This window comes from Neovison vison, chromosome 3 (assembly GCF_020171115.1).
Source record: "Neovison vison isolate M4711 chromosome 3, ASM_NN_V1, whole genome shotgun sequence".
Taxonomy (NCBI): domain Eukaryota; kingdom Metazoa; phylum Chordata; class Mammalia; order Carnivora; family Mustelidae; genus Neogale; species Neogale vison.
The window spans coordinates 98,409,278-98,424,135 of record NC_058093.1 but is presented as its reverse complement, the minus strand read 5'-3'; the positions used below and the strand labels follow the sequence as shown (position 1 = coordinate 98,424,135).

The following is a 14,858-nucleotide window of genomic DNA, read 5'->3' as shown; positions in this document are numbered from 1 at the left end:
GCAGATTCTGATTCAGCCATGCTGAAGTTGAAACAGATGTGTCATATTTTGGGGACATTCCCAGGTGTTTTGATGCTGCTGGTCCAGGACTTTGAGTAGAAAGCCCCCAGGGGAAGCTGTGAGAGAGGTCTACCTCCTATGTGGGTTATTTGGTAGTGAGTTGTGTCACCTCACAGCCTGATTGGGACTGTGTGGAGCAGGATGAAGGGGATGTCCAAAGCCTACCCCTGGGCCATGCACTGGGGAGAGTGTGTGTGTGTGTGTGTGTGTGAGTGAAAGAGTGTGTGTGTTGGGGCAATTATAGGCTAATTTCTTGCAAAGAAGAGGGCCAGGGTCACCTGGGTGGTTTGGCTGGTTAAGCATCTGCCTTCAGCTCAGCTCATCCAGGATCCTGGGACAGAGCCCTACGTTGGACTTCCAGCTCAGCAGGAAGTCTGCTTCTTCCTCTCCCTCTGTCTGTCCTCCTGCTTCTGGACATACCCAGTAACTCTCTGTCTCTATTAAAAAAAATAAAATCTTAAAAGAAAAGAAGAGGGCCAGTCCTCCCTACTAAGGCATTATATTTTCCCTACCTTAAATAATCAGCGTTTGAATTTAATAAGGGATCCAGGATCTCAGACATCACGGTTGCAACGCGAGCTCCTTTTTCCTGCAGTTTCCTTCATCAGCACAATATTATTAAGCAGGATTATCTACTCCAGCAAAGAGCTAACTGTTCTGTGGCTGAGAGCTTGAACTTTAAAGCCATGTACCAGGCTGAAATCCTGGCTCTTCCACTTGCTAACTCCTTGACTTTGGGGAAGTTACTTAACCCTTCCTTGCCTTAATTTTTTTCTTTGTAAATGGAGATGAGGAAAGCACTGACTACTTAAGATCACTGTGAATGTGAACAGCCCCTGGCATATAGTAAAGCTTGGTAACATCCAGGTGTTGCTACTATTGACTTTTGTTAAGATACATGTGTCTTGACTCTCAAAGTAAATCCTAAGTTTACAGTCTCCCTAAGAGATGCCATATTGTTCTTCTTACTGTACCAGTGTTGTCTGATGCCTCACACACCAGAACAGAACAGGGCTGAGCAACAGCCACAAGTGCAGGTGCGCTTTGTTTCTGGAAGTCCTGATGCGAATTTCTGTAGAGACATGCTAGCAGATACCTGTCTGGTGTCATTCCCCATCTCTGCTGTGGTGTTATGTGGCTGAGGCACCGTACCAAGTGTGAAGAAGAACGGAAGAGGACTAAACAGCAGAGATCTTATTATTGCCCCAGTGTTGTTAGTGGGCATTGGGGGACTAGCATTTTATGGGTTATGTCATGTCATCCTCAACACAATTTTCAGAAACAGAAAAGAAGTATCATTATGCTCGTTCTTCAGATGGGGAAATTGAGGCACGGAGGCACTAAGATCTTATGTAAGGTCCCCCAGCCAGTACAACATTCTAATATTGGGCCCAGGTTCTAGCCCCGCTGCCATAGCACAGATGAGGCCTTCACAACAAGCAGAACTGGACGAACACTGACCACCAAGCACCCAACTGGGAAGAGTTCTAATTTGTGACAGATAATGATTATTATTAAACTTATTCTCTGCCCAAGAAAATGGTTAGTGGATTCCATTGTGACATTATCCTTACTACGTGGAATTCACCGGCAAAATACCCCCTGTGTGCACTACTTGAAATGTACTTTTCTCATTGTGTGTTTTAGATCACTACCTTGGGTGACTCATAGGCTTTAACATCCTTATTGAGAAATGCAATACAAAATCCACAATTTCAGTTTAAAAAAGGAGAGGGACAGAGAGAATGATGGCAAAAGTTTCTTGGGTAAATACTGCACACTTAAAAAATTCCTGACCTTAAGGCCCTATGATAGATTGGATGCCATTATGGTCTTCATGAATGTTTAAAATGACAGCATTCCATTGAAATTTAATTCCAATCTAAATTGAGAATATTTACCTTTGATACAAAATATCCTATCTACACTGATAAAATTGTACAGTAAAATCAAAAGCCAATTATCCACAGATGTTCATCCGTCATTGTTTTAGGCCTAATGTTTTTCATTACACATTTATTTGGCTCTTGTATTTTCCAAGTTACTTGCTTTATGTCGATGAGAGTTAAAAGCCACGCTGCTTGAAGTTTTGCCAAATAAGCACAAAGCTAACCCTAGCAAAAGGAAAAAAATGTACAGCCCATGAATTTTTAAAAGTTCATACATAATATATCATAAAAGTAGGATGAATAATATAGGACATGGGCTTTAATAAAAAGCTCCTTGACCATTTCTCAGAGACTTTGAGATGTAATCAATACCCAAAAAGGTATCTTGGGGACAAAGCAAAGATTTATGATATTTTTGCTGGGAGTGACACTTTCTGCTTACTCTATCAGCTGGGGGACATGATATTGAATTTCAGAGAACACAAGAAAGGGAGGTATTTTTATCTGCCTGACAACGCTTCAAGGATGTGCTTTATGGTTCACTTGTGACATCATATTTGATGGAAGGAAAATAACCTAAACAAGTGATCTGAAGGCAGGAGGGAGACTCACATGCATCTCAACATCAGTCCGTGACTGCGTCAGACTTCGGCTTCTTTCCATGTCTGAAAGCAAATCTCCGGATGAAAGATCTAAGATACGTGAGTGAAGTTTCTAGGTGGAAACAAGCAGAAACATGGCACAGCGATGACTTCATTGTTTATTTCAAAATTCTGCCTTGGACAGCTAAATCTCAAAGGAGTTGACGTTTCTAGATTAGATAATACATAGCCTAACTCCAAAAAGTTTATTCTAGTTTATTGGCAACACACACACACACACACACACACACACACACACGCGCGCGTGCGTGAACTCAAGCTTATAAATAATAATCACCCTCTCACAGTTTGTCAGTCTGTGCTGGAAAATAAGTAGTAGGAAAAAGTAAGTTGTAGGTGGAAAATAAGTAGCAGGAAAGACATAAATCATCCAATACACTTATTGGCTGGTATGAAAATTAACTTTTGATATCCACATTAGAAAACAATCACCATGTTAACCTTATTACGTTGAGCAGTGGTTAAAATCTGAGCAAATAATTATAAAAGTGACCTTATTTCTAAATAGCATTGATCTTGTAAAATCTTCCCTTGGACACATTTTAACTCAAAGTCATTAATGTCATCTGTTAGGAACAATTAATGTGAATAGAAAATAATTGCATCTGGGATCTGGGGACTTGGAGGATTTTGTGCATTAATATTCACATGCTATTTGATTATATACCCAATTCTTTATTTCGGCTTTGCTTGGGAGGCCTGCTAAACCAGGGACATTTCACTATATTAATCTTCATACTAATTACTTAAAGCTTTTCTGTGGACATTAAATTTGATCTGTTTAATTGCAAATACAATAAAACTCCTGATTTATGTCTAATGTTTCTGCTAGCCTGATGACATTTTAAAATGGTACTGGTAGCCTGGTTTGTCTTGGTTACAACTTTTGTGACTTCAGACACTAAAAAATCGAATTGGGTAAGTAAATAATGTAGCTAAGCGTGCCTCCCTGACCTCTGCAAAGTTTTACTGGTCCTTTCTCTTCCTGGAAAGGCCCTGCTGCATACTGATGTCGATCCAGGAAACGTCTCAGTTGCTGCGCCACTAATTAATGTTAGGATCCTCTTGGAGTACAGGGGTGGCCCCACGGGTCCCTCTGTCCTCGCAGATGCACCATGTTGTCAGCAGAGACCATAAACTCTGCTGACACGAGGCACATTAGCTACATTCTCCATTGAACTCCCTATAGCCTGAACTTGCATGAGAGCCCTGTGTACTCGCTTGGATGGTCACTTGACAGACATGCCTTCAGCGGCCGAGCGAGGGAGGGCGCTGAGGTAGGACTGTGTTGCCTCCCTCTGCAGGAGCAAAGGCATTGTTTTCTGCTATGGCTCATCCTCCTCCTTCCAAGTGAAGCTCTAAGCCACTATTTGCTTCAGACCCATACTTGGACTTCCCTCAATCTGTGTTTGCAGAGTACTTTCACCAAAATGGGCCTAAATCGTAACCTGGTTGCCTGTTATTTTGAAAGTTCTAATTTCTCCAGCAGAGCTAAGACATCGATAGGTAACTAGAATCAGGATATTGTTTCTACATGATTTTTAGAATCCTTACCCCAAGCTCCCTCTAGAAACTGAATCTCCTGGGGACAACAATCACAGTGGGGAATACTCAGTGAGTAGTATTGTAGTTTCTAAAGGGAAGATGTCGTTATATTTTTCTCACCCACACATAGGTTTTAAAGTTTGAGAGAGTGCCAAAAGAATGATAATGTTCTGAGACCTAAGGAAACACTTATCAATATGCAAACAGTCCAAGAAGTTATAGGAAATGACATTGAAGAAAAGAAATGATGAATTTGAGTGGTATGTCATGTGATTTTAGGGAAGAGTCCTTCTCGATTAGACATCTGAGGTAATTTGGTTCATGGTTGCTTTTCACTCATCAAATATATGATGTCATCCTTTGCTTTCTGCATGAATATATGTATGTTTAAATGTATCCTCCTAGATGATGTTATATTTCAGCAATGTATAGCCAAACGCTCAGTTCCCCTCAGTTGAAGTCAGTAACATTATGTGGGAGATGGGACAGGTCCTGGCTCAAGGGGCCAGGAGACATTAGCTCCAGCTCTCTAAGGCACGAGTGTTACCAGGTCTTGGGAATGTAACTGAATCTGCCTCAGATTCCTTGCTGGTGACAGAGGGCTGAGAGTGGATCCTTAACCTATCCCACAGGTAGGGAGAGGAGTTGCCATAGTCAGGAACAGGAATAGGTAAGATAGTACACTGACATTCACAGAGCCTTACACCAATTACTTGTCAAAACTGAGAGTCGATGGTAGGCAATTTCTTGAATGCTAAGGCACACATGAATCCTCTGTTGTTACAGTTTCCGCATATGTAAGGCAAATACAAAATGACTTAGAAAACAAAATCTATTTCTGTGTTGCGGCCACAGGCAAGAAAATGGTAGGTAAATATCATCCTTCCACACCACTTGCTTTAAATAACCATGAAAGCTCGCAAGCTCAGAGATGTTCCACTTCCTTTTTGCTGGTGGTGTTACACCACCTTAAAATAAGAATTTTTATGAAAGGCTTATATTTTCACACATATATAGGTATAGTTATAGTATAATAAATATATTCCAACAGACACACACCTACGGGGTGTGCAAGAGAATAAGCACATCCCTTTTCAAACTGGTCCTCTGATGTTATCTGTGCTTAATAAAGGGCTTGATGCAAAGTACGTAGAATGTATACATGGGGAATTCAAGTAAAGCTATTGTCAGAAAGAGTAAAACTGACAGGATAAGGCCGTGACCTCTTGAAAGAAGTCTACCTCCTTAAGGGGAAAATTCTCAGCACATATCTACCTACAATTCATGGTCACTATCAGTGTCCATCTGGATAACACCTCTTACCTGAAATAATTCATACTCCGAATTTTTAACCTGAAAAGCTAGAGGAATCTTGGATTGAGACATGATTTTTTTTTTTAACATTTAGACATGAAAGGTAGCCAGATTATTCAGTATAGGTTTGAAATTGACCTCACATCGCCTCTTATGTTATCTCCGTAGCGGAGATTCCACTCGGTCTTAGAAATCACGACTCCCGGCCTCACACATTTCCTAAGCAGAGGTCAGTGAGATCTCTTCGCTCAAATGGGCTCTTTGATGAGAAGAGTCTACCCCTCCCTTCCTGGCAGGCTGGTTTCATTGTCTCCCGAATGAGTCCCTCTCACTTCTGAGCTGATGCTTTTGTCCATTTTCACATGGTACACTCTCCCTGCTCCTGCCCACCCACCTAAGCCCTGCTCATCGTGCAGGATTGCGTTAAAAGCCTTTCCCTAAGACCGCCCTTCATCTCTAGGCCCTACCGGCTTCCACACCCAGCCAGATGATAGATCCCTGGTTCATTCTGCTTGTACCTGAGGGGTGTGACTGATGAATTGCTCCCATGCATAGGGTCCACTTTCCTAACAACGTGATCGGCTCTGTGGGAATGCAGGACAAGCCCTGTATTCATGGAATGGATTCCCCCTTCTCTCTGGGTGTACAGCTGGACTGCATTACCCAGCCTGCTTTGCAGCTGGTGTGGTCGTGTGACATGGTTAGTTCTAGACAGTGGAGTGTGGGCAAAAGCGATGTCTCTCTCGGCCCAGGACCATCTTAAGCATGAGGGTGCCATGCTCTTTCTGCTCTCACTGGCTTGATGCAGCCAACTGAGCAGAGCAACCTTTGCAAACCACGTGTTAAAGATAGAGCCACTGGGTAGAAGGGGTTTGGGTTCCCAAATTGCCAATGGAAAGGATGCTACCTGTGGATCAGAGATAACGTGTTTGGACTTTCCATGAGAAAGAAATCAATGTGCACTGGGTTTGAGCCATTATTCATGTGGGGGTTTGTTATCATGATTCATATTAGCTCAGCTGAGACGGCCCTTCTCCTGAGATAAGCACTCTGTAGCAGACAGGGTAGCCACTCACTCCCTCAGTCAACACACCCACACTCACACACACACATACGCACTATATATATATATGCATTCACACACATATTCACACGTGTATATTTGTTTATGTCAGCGGACCAAGATGACTTCTCACACTGAGAGACATTCAGCTTCCCAGGGAAAAGGCGTCCTTACAGTCACTCTGCAGGCGTGGTTGGGGGGGGGGTCTGTGTGGTGTGCCACAGTGTGTTGCCATCCACAGCCCGAACACACTCTGTGCCAGGGGGAGCTACCAAACCCGGCTCTGGGGGCCCAGCAGTGTGAGGGCAGTGAGGGCCAGAACCACCCTGGGTCGGTACGATTTAGTGGGTTCCCCTGCCTTGGGTCTGCCCCTGAGATGTTCTCCACACAGTTCTGAATCTGCAATTTAAAGCAGAGAAACATCCCCCTGGACAGACTGCACGCAGGACTGGCCGTTCTCTCTCGGGTGGGATGAAGATGGAGCGGCCCCTTCAGAGCAGCACCTTCTGGAAGAGCAGCTCTCCCGTTCATGATGGCCACGGGGACTGGAGCGCATGGCACCCTTGAGCCTTCGGAGCTGGGCTGGAGGGCCACTTTCCCATTGCCTGCTTCTCTCCTCACTCACAGAGCTGCTGTTCTGCGGGAGCTCAGTGAAGTCTCCTTGCATATAATAGAATTCTGCCTCTGGGTTTTTGCTCAGTATGGAAATGAGGTCTTAACATTAAGGCCCTGATAGCTAAGGCCAGGAAGACAGTGAATCCTGAGTCAGGGACACAAGGTGATGGTAAAAAGTTGATCTTTATTGGAGAAATTTGGGCAGCATGGGAAACCAGGATGGAAAAATCCACTGAAAAAAAGGTGACGAGCAGCATTTTCATTTACTGATGTACTTCCTGAAGTTTGAAAAGGAACATGCAGATTTTTTTCATGCCAGGATCTCAGAAGTTATTAACTCAGCGTAAGAGGCAAAGAGGAAAGGACTTTGCTGCCTTCTCTTTGAGTCAGATTTGGTGAGAGAATTAATCTAGGACCATCATCGTGCATATAATTATTCTTCCCTCTAACTATTAAAATCCAAATATCTGTACAAAAGAGAAGTTATGGGCGTGAATGTGGCATCTATCTGATTAATGGGATCTACCAACATGAGTAATTTAAGTTCAGCAGCAGAGGTAGACGTGAATCAGTGTTTTTAATCCGATCTGCCTCAATCCCCTTGATTTACTTAACCTTGGTAGATACTACAATATGCATATCCTGAATTCTACCCACGGCCTCTGGTATATTCTTCAGATTTACTTCTTTCTCTTTGTCAAACAAGTCTCCCAGTTAAAGGGGATGGCGTCTATGCCCACAGTTCTTGAATTCCTGTTTTATTTATTAAGTGAGAAGATCTGTTATTGCCACATGAATTACTGCTAAACCTTCAGTGATCACACCTCTGTTCACAATATGCTCCACTCATTTGAAGGCATTTTCTACCCTCAAAAGTTCATGGTAGGATATTTCGTAGAAGGATGGAGGAATTTCTCAAAATCTGCCTGGTTACCACTGGTATCTTGAACTGTTCAGCATCCTCGACCCAGGAGATGGGATATCAGGGCATCCCCTCGTCTCCCCTCCCCCCTCCTGTGCTGGGTGCTGCTGCTCTCACTGTCTTGGCTGGCTGCCCATTTGGATGTAGCCTTATTTTAGGGTTCACCCTCACCTGGGCCCAGGACTGATATCTTGAAGGAAGAACTCACGGCTTCTTCAGCTTCAGCTTTGTTTGCAGATCACCCTCTCTCCACTTTGAAGAGCTGATCTCAACTCACAGCTTCCAGGAAGCATCCTAGAGCCCCATCCTGCTCCCTCAACTCAGCCCCAGGCTGGCCCTTGGGCCGTCTGTTTCATCTCCTTTAATCCCACCACAAGGAAAGCAAGTCTGGAGTGTGCTACTATGAAATCCTTGGAGCATCTTTTGATACTGCTAACTTCAGACGATTTCCTGTGAGTTCACCACCTTTCTGGGATCCTCTGTTACAGGGCAGAAAACACAGGTGGTAGATTTGGTATATGTTTAAAAGACATGTTCTAAATATGGCTCTGAATTAGACATAATCAAGTGGATAAGCTTAGTTCCTTCTGTTGGATAACAAAGCAATTTTCGTGCTTTTGAAGATTCCGGAAAGAAGTTCAAGGAAATCTCCTCAATGATGTGCAGCTTGATTAGGATAATTTTTCTTTGGAAGTTTTACTCACCAGATAATTATCCAAAAATCCCCAAAGTTTCACCTCATGCACAAACTAGACTTACACTTTTGCCATATTCAAGAAGTGTGATTTTTGAAAAAGATTTTATTTATTTACTTGAGAGGTGGGGGGAGGAACAGAGAGAGAGAATCTAAGCATACTCCCCACATGAGGTGACACGGGGCTCGATCTCACGACCCTGAGCTCATGACCTGAGCCAAAACCAACAGCAGAAGCTTAACTGACTGCACCATCCTGGTTCCCCAGAAATGTGAAAATGTAATTCCTTCCTTCCTTCCTCCCTTCCTTCCTTCTTTCTCTGTTTCCTTCCTTCCTTCCTTCCTTCCTTTCTTTACCCCTTTCTTTCTTTCATTTATTTATCTGAGAGAGAAAGCACAGGAGCAGGAGAGGGGCACAAGGGGAAGGAGAGGGACAAGCAGACTCCACACTGAGTGCAGAGCTCTACAGGGGGCCCAATCTCACTACCCCCAAGATCATGACCTGAGCTAAAACCCAAAGTCAGTCACCCAACTGACTGAGCCATCCAGGCACCCCCAGGAAATGTGATTTTCATCAGCCCTCGCAAATCCCATCAGGAGAGCCCCTGGTTCACATTTCACAGGTTTCATTCTGTTCCATTAAGAATTTATTATAAAACTGAATATTACATAATGGCATATTATATAACTGAGTATTAAATGATCATTTCTTAGATTTACAAAAATTTGAGCCAAGGACAAAATCTTTTCAGATAAAAGCTGATGTTTAATTAATTATGCCATTATTTCTATTTTGGGAGACAAAGATAAAACATAATATCTGCCTTCAGCCGTCCTGCTGATGCAACAGAGTATGCCTTTCGAATGTTCTCCTGGAAGCTCTTTAAAAAATATGTTCACCAAGATTTGATCTCACTTCAGAGTGTGAAATTTTTATAGCTGTTTTTTTTTTAACCATATACAACAATTCTTGCTGAAAATATTATTTTTCCTGACAACTTTTAGACTTGCCTTGCATATCAATCTTTAGGTGCCCTGAGTACAGTCTGTCTCACTCTTGAGAGGGTGCCCCTGCAGATGACATGGTTCTACGTCCTCTTTTCTCCTTCTCTGGGACCCAAGGTCATAAGATGCTTTTGAAACAATTATTCCACAGCTATATTAAAAACCATCTTCGAGGGTCCCTGCTACCATGACAACCTGATTACCCAGCGGCTGCCTGAGGGAGTGTCTGGTTCGGAGACTAGGAAGTTCACTGGGGCACCTCTGCGGCTTAAACTGATGACTGGACTATCTCAGATCTGTCCTGTCTTCTGAAAGTCCATTAACGGTGCCCTGAGGACCCATAAGGTGAGGATCAGCAGGAAGATGGATGGGGATGAAAACACAGTAGACTTTGCCCTTGGGGGCCTCCACTCTAATTAGTTCCACAGGAAGCATTTATGAAGCATCTACTGTGTACAGAGTCTTGACTATGAACTATGAATAGACTTAAGGAAGCTCATTAGTGGAGGCTACTAAATATCAACAAGGAGCCCAAACACACCGGCGAGACAAAAGGAAAAAAATAAAAAACAAAAAACAGATGAATTTTTTAAGGCAGACTATGCAAAGGAGATCGCGGTAGAGGAAGGTGATATGGAGGCAGAAGTGAGGGTGGGGTGGGTGTCAGCCTGGTCACAGGGTTAAATATGAATACGATAATGTTCTGTGTAATAAATGTTCACACACAGGGCCTTAGCTCTCGCTCTCCAGCTTCCAAATCTCTTGGTCTCTCTACACAAAACAACAACAAAAAAGAACCAGAAACACTTACTATATAACAGAAAAGTGGCAGAATGTGGGAAGGCAGGATGGAGGGTTAGGGTTTCAGCAGGAGGTCACCTGTGGGCAAGTGAGGAGCCAGACTGAGTCACACTTGCTTGCCTATGAATAATCCTAAAACTCACAAAGCTTCCCTTTTGTCTTCTTTCTTGACTCGGATCTGAGAGAGGAAGTGATTCAGCACAGCCTGAGCCTATTCTGGGATCTAAGAGATACAGAAGTGCCGGGAAACTTCCATTTTTATCACTAATTACTTTAACAGGTACTTTAATAAGTGCTTTCCAATTGCCCCTGCTGTTTTGTAAAATTATCTACACTGCATTTTACATTTTTAATCAAGCTTTATTTTTGAAAAGGCTCCTGGATTACCAAAGTTTTTGCTTTTTACCTGGGTGGAGGAGGGGTGTTCAAAATTTTCATCTGATTTCATGAAACTAAAGAAATGAGCGGGGAGAAAACCTGGCCTGCTATTTTTACCAAACCTGTTGGAAATTATGCTGATGGTACCTGTAATCCCATATACCCCTCCTTTTTTTTTTTTTTAAGCTTTTATTTATATTTGAGAGAGCAAAGGAGCATAGAGGGAGAGCAAGAGGGAGAAGCAAACTTCCTGCTGAGCTGAGAGCCAGATCCGAGAAGGAGCACCTCGATCCCACGACCCTGAGATCATGACCTGAGCTGAAGGCAGATGCTTAACCGACTGAGCCACCCAGGCGCCTCATTCACACACCAATTCTTAAGAAGAAATGAATTACCTCCTGCCCTGTGGGGGACGAAGGCACCGTGTGAGGTCTCTGCTCAGGATCTTCTATCATGTATCCTCACACTAAGCGTGCAAGAAGCTATTGTCTTAGTTTTTAGAAATGAAAACTCTGCTCATTTACATTCTGTTTATTTCTCCCCTGAAGGAAGGGAACTGATCTCTTTTGCAGGATGAGTTGTTTATTTCTGCCTCAAGTGTTCAGCTCATCATCTGGGTCACTCCCATTAGTATCTGTGGACATTCACTGAGCTCTTAAGCATCACGTATGTGTTTCACATATGTTATTCTTTTATTTATTTATTTTTTAGAATTTTTGAAAAGATTTTATTTATTTGAGAGAGAAAGAGATAGCAAGAGAGAGCATGAGCAGGGAAGAGAGGGAGAAGCAGGCTCCCCTGCTGAGCAGGGAGCCCAATGCAGGGTTGGATCCCAGGACCCTGGGATCATGAGCCGTGACAAAGGCAGATGCTTAACTGAATGAGCCACCCTTTGCCCCTATACTGTTCTTTCAAATGCTGATCATAACCCACAGGAAGGACATTATCAATCCCATTTTACAGGTGAAGAAACCGAGGTACACAAGCTAAAAATCTTGTCTTAGGTCACATAACTAGTGTCCCAGGTAGTATGAGTGCAGAGCTCATTCTCTCAATTTCTTTTTTTTTTCGTTCCCTTAATTTCTGTAATTAAAACTGGTTTATGATTGTTATAAAAAATTTACAAAAATGGGGCACATGTGTGGCTCACTGGATAAAGCGTCTGACTCTTGATTTTGGCTCAGGTCATGGTCTCAGGGTCCTGGGATTGAGCCCTGAGTCCAGCTCTGTGCTCAGCAGGGAGCCTGCTTGAGGATTCTCTTTCTCCCTCCCCCTTTGCCCTCTCCCTGCTCATGCTTGCTATCTCTTTTTCTAAAATGAAAATAAATAAATCTTTAAAGAAAATTTACAAAAATAACAATATAAATTAATTAGGCCAGATAAGCCATGTAAGACTACAAAAAGGAAGTATCTTGAAATACAACGTAGTATCTTCACTTACGATACTCAAACATCATTCATTATTAAAAAATATACTTTCATCATTATTATTATTTCACCATTATTATTATTGGGACTGGTGATGTTGTTATTTCTTCCTTGGAGTCCTACATCTTTCTGGGAAAACACGATTCTGTATGTATAGTTGGATCTAACTGAAAATAAAACTAAGAAGAAAAACAACAAACAGTTATAGACCACATGCCAGGTGCTGTACTAAGTGCTTCTATTTTTTTTTTCCTATTTAATCCTCATTATCACCTAACAAGTTAGAAACTATTATCACTTTGATTTTTCGAATGAGAAAACACAAGTACAAGAGCAGGTGAGGAGCTGTTCCATCAGGGATTTGAACTTGGACTCAGACTGTGAGCCTGTCCTCTGACGGCACCTTATTCTTTACCCTGTGCTGTCTCATCGAGGGCACAGTGATGAGCGAACACAGTCCCTGCCACCGCGGCGCTTGTAGGCAGAGCAGCTGTCGGGCACCCTCAATGTCATGGGCCACGTAAACCTCAGCCGTGGGCCCTGGGGAGTCTTTCCTGAGAAACAAGGATGAAATCGAGATTTTACAAACAAGAAATGATGATTCAGGTGAAGAAGCCAAGAAAGAAAAAAAAGGTTGGGGGGGAGGCTTCTGGGTAGAACATATGCAAAGGTCCAGAGATGAAAAAGTGTGACATCCTTCTGCAAATATTGCACAAGACCCCAGAGAAGAACTCAGGAGCGGAACAGCGAGAGAGAGACACCTCAGCAAGTAAGGGACCTGGGACAAGTCACATAGTGAGTGGTCAGTATGGAGCAGAGTGAGGACTTGAATTCATCACTCTCTCCAAAACACATGCTTTTCCCTTCATCCCTTTGCCCCCTCCCCCCTACACACATACATTTTTTCAGAATACTGAACTTAGCTGTGGGCTCCATGACACTTATCTATGCAAACAAGCAAAGTGAAGTCTGTAGGAAGAGGCTAAAAGGGTCTCTGGGAGGAAATGCAGACACAGTGGAGACACACACAGCTTCTGTGCCTTTGAGGCGTGCTTCTTCCTTGCTGGGGAGGAAGGGGGTTCCATCTAGAATCTTCACTTAACCACTGCATGCCAGCACTGAGCAAATCGTGGCTGGCACTGCAGAAGGTCTCTAATTGCTAATCCTGAAGACACAGAGTGACTCCCTCTGGGAACCAGAGGGGTTCATATGTTTTTCCAGGCTGCTGGCAAGAAATCGTACCTGGGCCCTGCTCTGTTCTCCCAACTACAATGAGAAGACATCAAAAATCAAAGAACACACGCTTAACACTAGAAGATAATCTCCAAGGAAGGGACAATGTCTTGTCTGTGTTTTGGAGAATAAGAACAACAGGAAAAAAAATCACTGAGAATTACTTATAAGATGGGGGCCTCTTTATGTTATTGAAAGAAAACAGAGCATAAATGAAATTCAGAGTTTGGGAGATGACAGAACTGGTCAGACCTTAATAGTTTGCAGGATTCACACTCATGGTGCTTCCCGGCTTGGGTGCTGCGGGGGGAACTGGATCCCATGTCCGTGAAAATGACTTTTGTGCTCAGCACCCTCTGCTTTTTGTAGGTCGGTGTCCTGGTTCTCACAGGACAAGTTCCTGGGGCCAGGTTCATTGTCTATTTGTGGGGACATAATATGTTACATACTCAAACATGGCTGTGGGTTCATGCTCAACTCTCACTACCACTTGAGAGTTAATAAAAAGTGGCCCATTTTCAGGGCTTCAGACTTATGACTTCAGTTTGCTTTATAGGCTTTGTTGCCACAGATCCACATCACGGTTTCCCTGTGGCTTTATCCCCACAGCCGTTTTTACAATCTACTGTAACTTTACCCCATGGTAAGAAATGCCTCACGGTATTATAAATAAGCGGTTGAAAATTGTTATTTATGTGACTTCCTAATAGCAATTTGAAATATAGGGCATAAAATTACTAGCTTACAATATTGTTCAATATTAACAGTGGGAAAGGTAATATGTAAAACAGACATTAAAGGATTAGCTGTAAAATACATTTCACAAAGCTAAATCATTCCTTGGTAAATGGCAGTTTCCAGCTATTACGTAGGATTTATCAAGTCAAGTGGATTTATTTTTATTTTTCTATTAGTTTGTTAAATATATTCTATATTTAGATTTCAATCTTGTGGTTTAATTTTTTTTTTCCAGACATATTAGGAGAGGCTATTCAAAACAGAATGTGAAATAGGAGTGATGCCAGACTTTCAAGTCCAAACTGCTCCGTGGTTTTCTCCAGCAAATCCTCTCACTAAAGGCAACTCGAGACTCAACTGTAACATCCAAGAGAAAAGTACATGGATATGATATCGCAAACATTTGTATGACTGATTAGGGAGTTACAACTGCATCAGAGAATTCAGGAAAAGGCATGTTCTCCTTAAGACATAAAACAGTGTTTCCACTGTTTATTTTTTTGCTTCAGAC

The 14,858-nt window shown here is 42.7% G+C and overlaps 1 protein-coding gene across 1 annotated transcript in view; it reads right to left on the bottom strand.

Annotated features, from left to right (window-relative positions):
• Positions 1-14,858, bottom strand: part of NCKAP5 (NCK associated protein 5) — a 962,745-nt gene that overhangs the window by 116,500 nt on the left and 831,387 nt on the right. Inside the window, 1 exon segment of the mRNA XM_044242595.1 lies at positions 2,562-2,663. Coding sequence (XP_044098530.1) covers positions 2,562-2,663 — 102 coding nt within the window.